General features: G+C 36.4%; 1 protein-coding gene across 2 annotated transcripts in view; it reads right to left on the bottom strand.

Moving 5' to 3' along the window:
* Positions 1-15,776, bottom strand: part of MAGI3 (membrane associated guanylate kinase, WW and PDZ domain containing 3) — a 252,719-nt gene that overhangs the window by 35,233 nt on the left and 201,710 nt on the right. For both annotated transcript variants that reach the window (XM_040231001.1, XM_040231000.1), the window contains exons 9-13: positions 14,583-14,771; positions 11,309-11,914; positions 10,074-10,105; positions 8,046-8,202; positions 6,451-6,542 (exon numbers count right to left, since the gene is read on the bottom strand). In XM_040231001.1, coding sequence (XP_040086935.1) covers positions 6,451-6,542; positions 8,046-8,202; positions 10,074-10,105; positions 11,309-11,914; positions 14,583-14,771 — 1,076 coding nt within the window. The remainder of the gene's footprint in view (positions 1-6,450; positions 6,543-8,045; positions 8,203-10,073; positions 10,106-11,308; positions 11,915-14,582; positions 14,772-15,776) is intronic.

Genomic DNA, 15,776 nt, shown 5'->3' on the forward strand with positions numbered 1-15,776 from the left:
ACTTTGCTGTACACCTGAAAATAACACGACATTGAAAATCAACTATACTTCAATCAAAAGATTTTTTTAAATAACAAAAGAAAGACCAAATAGGTAAATATGTTTCATAAATCACAATGATATAAAGAGAAATGCATTAAACTAAAACTAAAAAAATTAATTAACTTAAAAGTTTCTGCACAGCAAAGGAGACCATAAACAAGATGAAAAGACAACATAACCTATGAATGGGGAGAATATTTTTGCAAATGAATAGTCCAACAAAGGATTAATTCCCAAAATATAAAAAAGCTCATACAGCTTAATATCCAAAAAAACAAACGACCCAATTAAAAAACGGGCAGATGTGAACAAACATTTTTCCAAAGGGAACATGCAGACGGCCAACAGTCGCATGAAATGTTGCTCAACATCACTAATCACCAGGGAAATCAAAACCATAAGGAAGTATAACCTCATACCTGTCAGAAATGTTATCATCAAAAAATCTACAAATAACAAATTTGGTGAGGATGTGGAGGAAAGGGATCTCTTGTACACTGTTGGTGAGAATGTAAATTGGTGCAGCCACTGTCAAAATTTTGTTTTTTGAGGTTTCTCAAAAAACTAAAAAGTGGTATACACACACATATACATACAATAGAATACTACACAGGCATATAAAGAATGAATTTTTGCCACTTGAAACAATATGGATGGAACTGACCCAATAAGAGCAGCAAAAAGGAAAAAAAAAGAAGACAAAAAAAGCAAAGATAGCCCATGGAATGACTTCAAGCAGAATAACATTCATATTATAGGAGTACCAGAAGGAGAAAAGAGAAAGGAGCAGAAAATTTAACTTGAAACAGTGGCTGAAAACTTCCTTAACCTGGGAAAAGAGACAGAATCGCAGATTCTGGAAGCCCACTGAGTTCCCAAAAAGATCCACACAGAGATACATTGTAATTAAAATGTCAAAAGTTAAAGAGAGAATTTTAAAATCAGCAAGAGAAAAACAGCTTGTTACATACAAAAGAAAGTAAAAGTTTCACTAAATCCAGTTTGATTCTTTGTGACCCCATGGACTATACAGGCCAGAATACTGGAGTAGGTAGCCTATCCCTTCTCTATCAGATCTTCCTGAATCAGGAATTGAACTGCGGTCTCCTGCATTGCAGGCAGATTCTTTACCAACTGAGCTATCAGGGAAGCCAAAAATTTCAGCACATCAGAAATAATATCATTAAATGTATACTGTGTGCTGTTCTTAGTTGCTCAGTCATGTCCGACTCTTTGTGACCCCATAGACTGTAGCCCACCAGGCTCCTCTGTCCATGGGGATTCTTCAGGCAAGAATACTGAAGTGTGTTGTCATTCCCTCCTCCAGGGGATCTTCCTAACCCCGGGATCCAACCCAGGTCTCTCGCATCGCAGGCAGATTCTTTACTGTCTGAGCCACCAGGGAAGCCTTTGTGATATAGCAGGAACTCCTATAAGCCTATGAGCAGATTCTTCAGCAGAAACTTTGCAGGCCAGAAAGGAGTGGAATGATATATTCAAAGTGCTGAAAGGAAAAATATGTCCAACCAAGAATACTCTATACAGCAAAATTATCATTCAGAACTGAAGGAGATGAGAGTTTTCCAGACAAGCAAACATCAAATAAGTTCATCACTAATAAACTGGCCTTATGAGAAATGGGAAAGGGACTTCTTTAGTTGAAAAGAAAAGGCTCTGAGTAGTAATAGGAAAACATATGAAAGTATAAAACTCATGGGCAAGATAAAGATACTCATTTACAAAACTAGTATAACAAGGTTAAAAGACAAAAGTAGTAAAAAATAACTATAACTAGAACAGTCAGTGAAGGGATACACAAAATAAAAAGATGTGAAATGTGATATCAAAAATATAAAATGTGGTGGAGGAAGTAAAAATGTAGCTTTAGAATGCATTCAAACTTAAGTTGCTATCAACTTAAATTAGACTGATGTATATATATATGTATATAAACTGTTATATGTGAGTCTCAGGGTAACGTCAAACAAAAACCTATTGTAGATACACAAAATATAATAAAAATAGAATCTAAGTATAATTTTAAAGAAAGTCATCAAACTGCAAGGGAAGAAAGCAAGAGAAGAAGAACAGAGAAGAACTACAAAACAGCCAGAGAACAAAGAACAAAATGACAGTAAGTACATGCCTGTCAATAATTACTTTAAATGTAAAAGACTAAATTCTCCAATGAAAATACTTAGAGTGGCCAAATGTAAAAACAAGACCCATCTATATGCTGCCTATAAGAGACTAACTTCAGATGTAAGGAGCCAGAAAGTCTGAAAGTAGAGGCATGGAAAAAGCTGTTCCGTGCAAACAGAAACCAAAAGAAAGCTAAAGCAGCTATACCTACATCAGACAAAATAGACTTTAAAACAAAAACTACAAAAACTGTAATAGAAGACAAAAAGAGCATTATATAATGATAAAGGAGTCAATTGAACAAGAGGATGTAACATTTGTAAATGTTTATGCATCCAACATAGAAGCACTTAAATATATAAAGCAAATATTAACAGACCTAAGGGGAGAAATTTACAGCAATACAATAATAGTAAGGAATTTTAATAACTCTATTTACATCAATGGATAGATCATACAGACATAAAACCAATCAGGAAACATGGGTCTTAAATGACACATTAGAATGAATAACCTTTATATATAGACAGATAGATAAATTAAACATTCAGAACATTCTATATATATTCTATATATATTCACAACATTCTATCCAAAGTAGCATATTATATACATTCTTCTCAAGTGCACATGGAACACTCTTCAGGATAGATCACATGTTAAGCCATAAAACAAGTCTCAATACATTTAAGAAGACTGAAATTATATAAAACATCTTTTCCAAGCACAATTATATAAAACTAGAAATCAGAAGAAGAAAATTGGAAAAATCACAAAATGTGAAGATTAAACTACATCTTAATGAACAACTAATGGGTCAATGAAGAAATCAAGAGAAAAATTTTAAAATACCTTGAGACAAATAAAAATGGATATCCAACTTGCAAAATCTCTGGGATGCAGCAAAAGTAGTTCTAAGAGGGAAGTTCATAATAATATAAAGTGAAGTGAAGTCACTCAGTCGTGTCCGACTCTTTGCGACCCGTGGACTGTAGCCCACCAAGCTCCTCCGTCCGTGGGATTCTCCAGGCAAGAATACTGGAGTGGGTTGCCATTTCCTTCTCCAGGGGATCTTCCCGACCCAGGGATCGAACCCAGGTCTCCCACATTGCAGGCAGACGATTTAACCTCTGCACCACCAGGGAAGCCCTCATAGTAATATAGGTCTACCTCAAAATAACAAAAATCTCAAACAGGTAGAAGGAAGGAAATAACAAAGATTAGAACAGAAATAAATGAGATAGAAACTAACAAGACCATAGAAAGGATCAATGAAACTAAGAGCAGGCTATTTGAAAAAATAAACAAAACTGAAAAACTCTTAGCTAGATTCACCAGAAAAAAAAAGGGCTCAAAAATAAAATCAGAAATGAAAGAGAAGTCACCTTTGATACCACAGAAATACAAAGAATCATAAGAAAATACTATGATCAATTGTATGCCAAAAAAATGGACAACCTAGAAAAAAAATCGATAAATTCTTAGACATGCAATCTTTCAAGAGTAAATCATGAAAAGTAGAAAATCTGAACAGACCAATTACTAGTAAGGAGGTTGAATCAATCATTAAAAATATCCCAGCACATGGAAGTCCAGGACCTGATGGCTTCACTGGTGAATTCTATCAAACATTTAAAGAAGATTAATATCTATCCTTTTCAAACTCTTTCAGCAAACTGAGGAGGAAGAAACACTTCCAAACTCATCCTATTAGGGCAGCATTACCCTGATACCAAAACTGACAAGGACAACACAAAAAGAGAAAATTACAGGTCAATGTCACCGATAAATATAGATGCAAAAATCTGCAACAAAACATTAGCAAATTAAATTTAAAAATACATTAAAAGGACCCATATACCATAAGCAAGGGATGCATACTCCAGGGATGCAAGAATATTTCAACATCTACAAATCAGTCAATGTGATACACCAAATTAACAAAATGAAGAATAAAAATATGATCATCTTAACAGATACAGAAAGAGCATTTAACAAAATTCAGCATCCATTTATAATAATTCTCAACAAGGGAGTAGAGGAAACATGCCTCAACATAATAAAGGCCATATATGACAAGCTCGAGTCTTCCCTGGTGGCTCAGATGGTAAAGCGTCTGCCTGCAATGCAGGAGACCTGGGTTCGATCCCTGTGTTGGGAAGATCTTCTGGAGAAGGAAACAGCAACCCACTCCAGTACTCTTGCCTGGAGAATCCCACGGACGGAGGAGCCTGGTAGGCTACAGTCCAAGGGGTCACAAAGAGTCGGACACGACTGAGCGACTTCACTTTCACTTTATGACAAGCTCAGGCTTCCCAGGCAGGTCAGTACTAAAGAATCTCCCTGTCAATGTAGGAGATGTGGGTTCAGTCTCTGGGTCAGGAAGATCCCCTGGAGGAGGAAATGGCAACCCACTCCAATATTCTTGTCTGGAAAATCCCACAGACAGAGGAGCCTGATGGGCTATGTACGGTCCATAGGGTTGCAAGGAGTTGGACATGACTTAGACACTGAACAACAACCAATAACAATGACAGACTCACAGCTAACATCATACTCAACGGTGAAGAAATGCTGCAAGCTTTCCTTCTGAGATCAGTAACAGGCAAGGATGCCCACTTCCGCCACTTTTACTCAGTAGAGTACTGGAAGTCTAAGCCATAGCAATTAGGGAAAATAAGGAAATACACATATCACATCTTCTTTATACATACACACACCTACACACCACTTACATATACAATGGAATATTACTCAGCCAGATCACACGTTAAGCCACAAATCAAGCCTCAATAAATTTAAGAAAACTGAAATTATATCACACATTTCCAACCATAATGGTATAAAACTAGAAATCAATTACAAGAAAAAAAATCGGGAAAATCACAATGTAATTTTAATCACAAAGATTAAACTACATTAGAGAGAACAAAATCTTTGCAAGGCAACAAAATGCCTTGAGGACATTATGTTAAGTCAAAGAGTCAGACAGACAAATGCTGTATAATCTCACTTATATCTGAACTAAAAAACAAAGTAAAAAAACAAAACAAGACTCAGAAAGAACAGAATGGTGGTTGACAGTGGGAAGGGGGTTGGAGGAGGTAGGTACAAACTTCCGCTTATAAAATAAATAAGTCATGGGGATGTAATGCTGTAGCATGGGGACTATAACCAATAATACTGTAGTGCATAATTGAAAGTTGCCAAGGGAATAACTCTTTAGGGTTCTTATCACAGAAAAAAATCTGTCACTTTGTATGATGACGGATGGTAACTAAGCTTGTTGTCATGATCATTTTGCAGTGTATACTAACATTGAATCATTACGCTGCACATCTGAAACAAATATAATGTTATACATCAATCATAGCTCAATTCAAAAGAAAGGAAAAGAAACAATCAAGGTACTTCATATTTGCCCTACGTAGGGCAACCTACCTTAAGCTTTATCTGTCTCTGATAATTATTTTAACTGTAACCGATATGACTAATTAGAACATATTTATACTCTATAAATCAAATGTTCTAGTCGGAATAGAAAGAAGCCTGTAATTTTAAAAGATTATTATTATTCACCTAACTTCCAAACATGATGATGTAGTCATTCATATTACACAAAAAAGCTTTAAATATGTTCTTAAACTCTAAGAAGCACAGCACTTCTTTGTCAAACTAAGGGCAAAACAAAAATAAACCCACTATATTTGTTCTCTAAGTATGAGTGAGAATTCTATATAAATAAATTTCTAGATTTAAATGCCTTGCAAATATAACCCATTATTATGCTCTAATTTATGGCTGACTTACTCAGCTTTTACCTACAGTTTTAGCCTCAGCTATTCCAAGTTAGGGCTTCCCTGGTGGCTCAGATTGTAAAGAACCTATCCTCAATACAGGAGACCTGGGTTCAATCCCTGGGTCAGGAAGATCCCCTGGAGGAGGAAATGGCAACCCACTCCAGTATTCTTACCTGGAAAATCCCATGGACAGAGGAGCCTGGAGGGCTACAGTCAGTCCATGGGGTCACAAAGAATTGGATACAACTGAGCAACTAACACTTTCACTTTCACATATCAAGTTAACTGAGGTATTATGACATCACTAGAAAAGCAATTCTTCGTCATATTAATGAAACTGTTAGAGAAAACAAAATCTTTTAAAAAACCAAACAAAGTAGAATGCAAAACAAACACACCATATTCTACCAAATCTCCACTAAAAGTTTTAACAGGAATAGCCAAATGACAACATAGTTAAACTTACAGATTGGTCAGGTCCATCTCCTCCCAGTACTCTGAAGCCAAACCCTGATTCCTGTTTCCGAAGAAAAACATCCAAATCTTTGGTGTTTGGTGCTAAGGAAAACCAGAAAATAATAAATACAAACAAACGTACACAATATACACTTTGATTTATTTTAAAAAGTTTAACACTATAGAAAAACTCAATCATAAATCTTTGTTTTGTGCTTTAACTCAAACTGAATCAAGATTGCTTAGGAATATTTATTCCCATTTCCATACACTCAGTATTATACTGCCATTAATTCTTGATGCTCTCAAATAAATGTTTTGTCTTCCGAAATGGGACTATCAAGTCTGGGTCTGGGACTATCAAGATAAACTGTGACTGGTTAAATAAGTATGAAATCAATTATATATATTTATACTTTTATCTTTTCCAAGGTAGTGAAGTCGCTCAGTCATGTCTGACTCTTTGCGACCCCATGGACTGTAGCCCACCAGGCTCCTCCATCCATGGGATTTTCCTGGCAAGAGTACTGGAGTGCGGTGCTATTGCCTTCTTCAGAGGATGTTCCTAACCCAGGGATCGAGCTCGGGGCTCCCACACTGTAGGCAGACACTTTACCATCTGAGCCACCAGGGAAGTTGCTTATTAGGTCTATTTCTAAAAATACATTTCAGAAGTTAAACCACTTAAAGCTACAATTGTGCTTCAGAAAAAACATGATCATTAGTTGGTAAATTAGTATGAAAATGAGTTTCTGCCTTATGCACACTCTCTTCTCATCATCTGTCCACTGGACTCCTCTAAGGAGTCTACTCGGCTCTCTGGCTTCCTCCTCAGATTACATACCCGTCTGATTCATCATCCTTTGTATTCCTGCCAAAACAAATCTTTGTAAAACACAAGCCCAACAACTTCATCCCTACAGTTAAGACCGTTCTGTGGCTCTTTATTATGTATGTCATTGTCTCCAGCTTCCTCAGACTGGCATAACCCACTCTCCACCCGCTGCTCCTGCCCTCCCCTCTGGTATCCACTGCCGACCACACCCAGCTAAACGGAAACTAAATGCACAATTAAGGCCACGCGGTGTGCAAATGCTAGCCTTCTTTCCCTTTTATCTGTCTCGTAAGCAACCACCTCTGTGTCTTACAGCTTAACTTCCTATGTGAAGCAGTATATGATACTTCCTACTACCCACAGCAGTAAAACTGACCATTTTCTACTTTGGATCCCAATTCATCCAGCCTATCCTTCTATTACTGTACCTGTTATTTGTATATGTACTTGACTATTTCTTTGTCTTTTCCATTTAGGTTTAACCATCTCTTTGGATGCAGGGTCTACGTAACCTATTACCTCTGTATTCCCATTACCTACTATGATGTTGGGTAGACAGAGGCACATTTCAAAAAGAAGAGTTCAAAACATGGTTTTGAAGAAAACAAAGGAATGAGTGTTGAGTATAAATGGAAGAAGCCCAGCGCTACATTAAAATGGGAATGAATAACTTCAACATGTTGGCTTTTAGAGATGGAAAAATCAGGTTTTTAAGAAAATTCAAATTAATGTTGTTGCATGCTTTCCTGAAATATTCCACAGCTACTTACGTTTATCTTCATATAAAGTCTTAGATTTCAGGTAGACCTCAGAAGGATCCAGTTTCGGGGATCCTGACCTGATAATGCTGGGTGGAAAAGGCATAGGCTGGGGAATAGGCTCATTTACGGCCTCCAAACTTTCTGAAGTTTCCTTTTTATCTGTTTTCTGAAATGGAAAAGGGCCTTACTTAGCATCTCAAAAAGCCAGATGGTTGATTAGTGCAAAAAACTGTTGTCTGAACCAGTATGTCAACTGATTACAGTTTGCGTAAGCAGCAGGGTCAAAGCCACAGCATATTTGCAGTCTTAGAGGAGTTCACTTTCACAGTCACGTGTATTTGATTAAAACATATTTCACTTAAATTAGAACACGTTTATAACGATGTCAATCAAAGGGCCTTAAGTAGTCCTATGTTACGGAATTTTGCCCTTTTCTCCGCCACCAAGACACAAACTGACTCTGAGAAGACATACAAGACTGCACTTCTAAGCAAAGCAGGAGGAAGACTCAGAGAGTACCTCCATTTAATTCTTGATAACCTCACCTCCCCACTCACTGAATTAATTTCCAGTAAAGATGTTTAAGGAATACTCTTTCTAAGAAAATGAAATACAAAGTGTTAATTCTAATTTAGGTTGTAATGATGACACTGTGAAAACCAGCATGGTCAATTCAAATACATCATGAAAATGCTCCATGCCTAGGAATCAGATAAGGGGTATATTCATCTGCTCCCATTCAGATAGAACTTGCCCAGAAGAATAGCTCATCAAAATGGCTCCTTTAATAAAATTTAAAAGTGAAATCCAATAAATAGCTTCAGAAAATAAATATGGTTTAGAGAACAGCTTGTTACCCTGAATTATGGTTAGGAGAGGGAGATTACAGACATTTGTGATAAAATAATTAAAGTGGCTGTGATGTAGGAGCAGCAGCTTGTCAGGGAGGACTCAGGAGAGTGGCCATAAAGTTTTGTGCCAGAAGGGACCCTTCGCTGACCAGGACCCAGTCAGATGCCTAGGAGATAAGAGTAGCCTTTCCTTCTTCCTCCCCCTCTTGTCCTAGGATTCTGTCAGAAGTAGTGAGAGGTCATCAGAAACTTTCGCCAATTATAAAGCATTAGGGTCCCCGTGGCTGCACTGGCATCTATTATGAAACTCAGGGTAGTACAGGAGTTAAAATGGCAAATTTGCAGAAGATCGTTTTCAGTGGGCTATAAACAATTAATCTATTTTGTATCTGATGGTCTTTTGTTTAGCAGCCTATGGTTTATGGTTATGAAAGACCATCTTTTAACTGTAAGATGATACACTCCAAATGAAGCAAACTAGAGCGAATAGGATTATATACCTAATTGTCTTTATATCCATATAATTGTAAACTTAAATATGTAAGTAGCTACACGTGTACCTAGCACAGTTTCTTTCACACCATTATCTGGTATGTCCTTTGTTTAGGTCTTAAGTCTTCACACAGGTCCTAAAATAGGCTAGTCATTTATTCAGAAGAACACCACAAAAAAAACTGTTCCAAATCTGACAGCCTCTTGGTCTGATAACAAGCAAACTGAGCAGAGAGGCCACAACTGCTCTAGCCCTAAACGTCAGACGGTTGGCTAAATGTGGGTAATGACAGTCCCCATGTATTGTGGGAAACCACTGCATCTTCTCATTGTAGCAAGACATCTGCCCAATGTCTAGCTACTTCTTACCCTTGCTCCTCTGAAACACAAAGAAAGCCAAAGGACCCATCAGTAGGCACCTCAATGAGTCCACGTTTTACTACATAGAACATCAGACTACTACAGGTCTGTAACATTTCTTCAACAGAAATAACCAGCAGAGCACACTTCCTCTACAGATGGCTTTTTCTAACTTGCACACTTCCCTGAGTTTCTGTTCCAAGCCCAGGGCAGTCTGTCTTCCGACTCCTCCCAGTCTGTAAACACCCACCCCATGAGCAGCCCTCATGGAGGGAAAGGCAACGTCTCTCTCCGTGTGTTGGAAAGAAGAATTTGAGGACAACTGCATACTCACCAATTTGGCAGTTTTAGTTGGTGAAGGAGGACCTTAAAAAAAATGAGCCACATTTTAAAAACACAGGAAGGATTCCCAGACTACAAATACTGCTAATGTTTATGATAAAACTAGCTTCGACTTTTAGTAGGCTAGTAAATTATGTCCAACATGTTCTACGTGCCAGGCATTATACACATATTTCATTTTTTATGACAGTCCTAAGGCATACATGTTACTGCCATTTTATAGATAAAGTGAAGCAAGACTCAAATAGATTACCATTACTTTCCTGTATTGTGGAATCAACCAGCAACTAGGCAGGAAACTAACATCCAACCTGTTTGACACAGAACCCTGGACACTTATATTTGTTGGAACTCTGGATGACTCACCAGCCCCCACAAAGAGATCTGCACTTACTCTGAGCAGATTATCACCCAGAGAAGAAACAAAAACAGTTCAAAGAAATGAGAATCGAAGTTAAATTGTTCATTTGCCTCAAAAATGAAAACTAACAGCCAGTGAGATACATGTGAAGGGCTAAATTTTATTCTTTAAAATACTAGTCATTCATTGGTATGGATTTAAGAAAGCCCGTTAAAATATAACTTTTGATTAGTCCTTGGAACTGCATTTATGTCTGGGAGCAGTTCAAGTCAGTTGATGACCTTGGAAAATAAAATTATATTTCTCTCACATGAGCACTGTGGGGTTTAATTAACATTTACTGACAGATATTAAAGCTTAAGATAAAAGCTTTACGAGCACAAGCTATCATGACTGCTTTTACAGAACAGATTAACACACCATCCAACATTTTTACTTATTCACAGAGATGCTAGCTCTTTCAAAACATCCTTGGTACATTACAGAGGTCCAGATGAACTACCACTGCTTGAAAGAGTCCATTTCTATTATTGCCATCAACAGAGAAAATGAAATTAAGAGGATATATTTCATCTGAAGTAGGACAATGCTATGACTCTAGCTAATCATTAAAGTCATAAATCAGATTTTAAAAAGAACACAGAGGGAAAGAAATCCATAATGGACACAAATGAAACCACTAATAACTAAAAAAAAAAAACTATAAAAGATACCGCTTATGGAAGCAGTCAGACAGAACTTAAGGAAAATGCACACTAATTACCAGTTAAGTCTTCTGGGAAAGAGATATTCTGACCTGGAAGGAAGGACAATTCACAGATATAAATGCATGAACAATGATGACTTTTCCTTGTGCTTTTACTCACCTCCTCTTAAGATAAGTAATGGTACATCTGCACCTACTGGAAACTGCTTTAGCACCTCTACCACTTGGAGATGTGTTAAATTCTGCACATTTTGATGGTAAATCTCCTTAATTATATCCCCTTTCTGTAGGCCTTGACACCACTGACTATCCAATATCATTTTCACCTTCTGCCCAGTTGGGCTGTCAGCAATTGCAAACCCAAAGCCTTTAGGGCCCTTGATCAGAGGGATAGTCACTAGTTCTGGCTGGGAGCTGCCTGACGATGCCGTAGACGCTCTCTGTTCACTCAGATCTGATGCTCCATTAAAACGATCACTGATCAAGCTACGTCCCGATTTTCCATTCTGGTCCAGCACCACTGCTCCTGACTTAAAATCCTGAGTATTCATGCAAGTCTCTCCCTTGGTTAATGACTGTCCATTGATGACAGGAGTAGCAGCAACAATGTCCACAACAGGATCTTCATTGTCATCAGGAAGCGGATACCCACGACATAGAGTGAGGTTTACATACTGATTGACAGGTACCAATTGAAACATCTGGACAACATCTGCATGGGTGTGACCAAGGACACAGTTGCCATTGATGTCTACAATAACATCACCTGGTAAAACACAAATCACATTAAAAATCTTAAAGCCATCAAGTAAATTGATCTTTTATTGGGGGAGATAAAAATGACTGAAATTTAGCACCTAAATTTGAGTTCTGGACACCTCTTACTATTCATTAACCACTGAAAAAATAGATTTTGAGCACAGATATGTCATTCTCCCTTTGGCGACTCCTCCCTAAAAAGAATATATAAATGTGTGTGTGTGTTTGTGTATGACTCCTTGCGACCCCATGCCTGTCAGGCTCCTCTGTCCATGGAACTCTCCAGGCAAGAATACTGGAATGGGTTGCCATTTCCTCCTCCAGGGGTCTTTCCAACCCAGTGACTGAACCCATGTCTGCTGCACTGGCAGGTCGATTCTTTACCGCTTGAGCCACCTGGGAAGCCACATAAATGTGTGCTTAGTGGCAAACAGTTATGACCTCAAGCTCAAGTGAATCTTAAAAAAGATTCATATTATCCTTGGTAGTATATCCTTTGAGTGACACCTAAGTGGGCACACAAAGCTAGGTACATTGTAGTAGGTGTTCAGTACATAGACAACGGTGCACAACTCCACTGGCTACTTATACAAACAGACAAAACAGACATTCTTTAAATACATCTTATTTCATGATTTTTAAGTCGCCACTGATTACAACATACTTAAAAATTCATTCTAGTTTGAACAGTGTAAGGTTAAAGATTAGAATAATAACTTATGAATGTATTTTCTTTTCACATCTTTCTTTTTTGGAGAGACTTTCAATTTAGTGTAATTTAGTTATCCAAAGGAGAAATAAGCAACAAAAAAATTCAATACAAGTAGACTATATTTAAAAAAAAAAGACTATATTATTTAAGATGCTGAAAATTCAGCTGAATTAATCCTTTTAAAAGCTGGTTTTACTTTCTTGATTTTACATCATTATGACCCACTTTGGTTGTAGGATCTTTGCCACTCATCAGTTGTGTGTTTTTTTAAATGCAGTTTTGATTTTTAAAATTTGTCCTCTGATGTCTCATCCATTTGCTGCTTTTATTTGAATATGATTATTTAAAAGGTTATTGCCAAATAAAGGTGCTTCAATTTGTTCTGATTGCATGTAGGCTTTAAAAAATCAACATGAATGCTATTTAAAAACAAATGTTAGCCTGTGGAAATTCATTTTAAAATTCAAGAAGATAAAGAAATTAAACTAATTAGAAATAAAGCTTTGACTTTTCCTCCCCTAGTCAAAGTTCTCTGAGTTTTTATGGAAATATCCTATTGCTTTACAAATTAATAACACTTTTTTACAAATTAAAATAACACCTTTAGACAAATCTAAATCTACATCATAAAATCCTGACAGCATATACAATAGTTTTGAGATGTGTTTCATGGACAAAAATATTTAAAAAGTAAAAATTGAGGACTTAGGACAAAACCTTAATTTTAATCTCCAGAGTTTATTGATTTTATAAAGTAATAAATTAGAAAAATAATTTTCTTTATAAATATAACTTTTAATTATTTTAAGTTTTCTAGTTTAAATTTCTATCACCTAATTCGGGAAGCATAATATGAGAGATCCCATATACTAATTGAAAATAAGTTGATACCGGCCATCAAAAGTAATATGACAATTGAATCATCCAAATGGAGAATATATTTACACATAGTATGTGAAATAACAGAGGATTAGAAAAGCCTAGCAAATAATGTAAGAAGCAACCTCAGTGGATTATTAAAATCTTTCTGGAAAAAAAGTATTTAAACCTTCCTCATAATCATAGTCTTAAACTTCCTATAACCTATAGCCATAAACAGTTGCTCACATAAAAATATGTAACAGTCACCAAGTAAAGATGTTGAGAAAACTACATAAAAGACAAATTCATACAGCTCTGTAAATATAATAACCTTATTGTCTATAATAATATAATTCTTTTTTCCCATTCTTTTCGTATTCTTTTTTAAGCTTTATTGTCTATAATTCTTAACATAGTGGCTTAACTTTACTAATAGCCACTAAGAAAGCAAAAAACAAAGGAAAGGGTCTGACCTGGTGAAAAAATGTGGGATATACCAATTTGTTCAGTATCACTGTAAACATCACAATGAATCACTTTTCAAAAAAGATTACAGGTAAATGTTAAATAACTCCAAAAGTACCCTACATAATCAGAGAACATCAGACAATCAAATAATTTTCTGAGATGGTTAATAAATCCTTAGCTTAGTATAGCCAAAGTGTTATCTCAAACTACACAAACTATTCAAAATATTAATAAATGACCCTCCCTCAAAATTACCATGTACTTAATTTAGAAGATACACTATTTTAATACAGGAATCTACCTCCTGGTTGTATAATTTCTTTCTCTCTCTCTCTCTCTCTACACACACACACACAAAATACATATATGATATATACTTATATAGCTATTATATATTTGGTATATATGTTATATATATATATAAAACATTCTCACTATAGTTTTTGTTATAGGATCACAACTCTTTAAGTACTTTTCTTTTTTAAAAAAATTTTTTTGCCACGCCATGTGACACGTGTGGGATCTTAGTTCCCCAACCAGCGATGGAACTCATGACCCCTGCAGTGGAAGCAGAGTCTTAAACAGTGGACCGCCAGGGAAGACCCCTTTTAAGTATTTCTGGAAAACCTGTTACCTGGTGCAATTTTCCCATCCTGAGCTGCAGGACCATCTTTCAGCACATTTTTCACTTGTAGGAACTCATCAGGCCTATCCCCACCAATAATGGTAAAACCAAATCCCATTGTGCTTTTTTTCAATGATGCTCGAACAAGGATGCCTTTAAGCTGGGATGGATCTCGAGTGAAGTGCGATTTTTCTGTATCTGCACAAAAATGAGAAACAAGAATAATTACAATGAATATACTCCTCAAAGCTAATTTCTAAGAGAGTCTATATAATTTAAATACAACAAACCATAACAGAAAGAAAATAAGAGAGAATCCAATGTTATAGAACAGTTGGAATTTAAATTCATATATTAAATCACTGAAAAAAAAAACTTAGCTAATGAATCATTTCTCATTCTTTTATAGGACTCTTGTATGTCATTTGAAAGGTATAAAAACATCTATTTCATCTCCTTCTCATTGCCTTGTCTGTACTTACATTTTCCTAATGGCAAAGAGTCCTTTAGATAGAAGTCAGAATGACACACCCGAAGGATAACCTTTATTATTAAAATCCTGAAAGCCTTGGGCACTCATTTGGATGTATATTTCAACTGAATAAGCAGCTACTGGAGCTCTATGTAGAAAACACTATACTAGGAAGATGAAGGCAACTGTCACAAACTTATAAAAGAGAATACATTGAGAACCTTTTACAAGCCATGACTCAGGCTTTCTGCAGCCTTTAACTTACATCTGATGAGCAGAGTGAACCCCTGCACTACTAGCAAATAGCTTCATGCTTCTTTCCCTTATACCTGTGCTTAGTGGAAACTTTAGGAAGACGAAAAGCAGTTTCACTGAAAAGCCTATTTTTAGAGGTTTCCTCAGATGATCCTAGCACTAAAAGTGATCCACATTTGCAAGTAATACCTGTCTTCTCTTTCCCAGAAAGTTCGCTCCACCTGGCTGCCATTAGGGCACTTAACGAAAACTGGGGATCAAACTGTACAGATTCATAACTTAAAAAGTACTGTTTAAGTTAGCTTTTCAAAATATGGTTTAAAATTTTCTGATAAATCTCTTTTTTAACAGCTTTATTGAGACATAATCCACATATGACAGAATTATACAAGTCAATGATGTGGTAACCATCACCACAATCTAACTTTAGCACAGTTTCTCGCTCCCCAAACACACACCAAAGAAATCTTGGTGCT

Source organism: Oryx dammah, unplaced genomic scaffold (assembly GCF_014754425.2).
Source record: "Oryx dammah isolate SB20612 unplaced genomic scaffold, SCBI_Odam_1.1 HiC_scaffold_28, whole genome shotgun sequence".
Lineage (NCBI taxonomy): Eukaryota > Metazoa > Chordata > Mammalia > Artiodactyla > Bovidae > Oryx > Oryx dammah.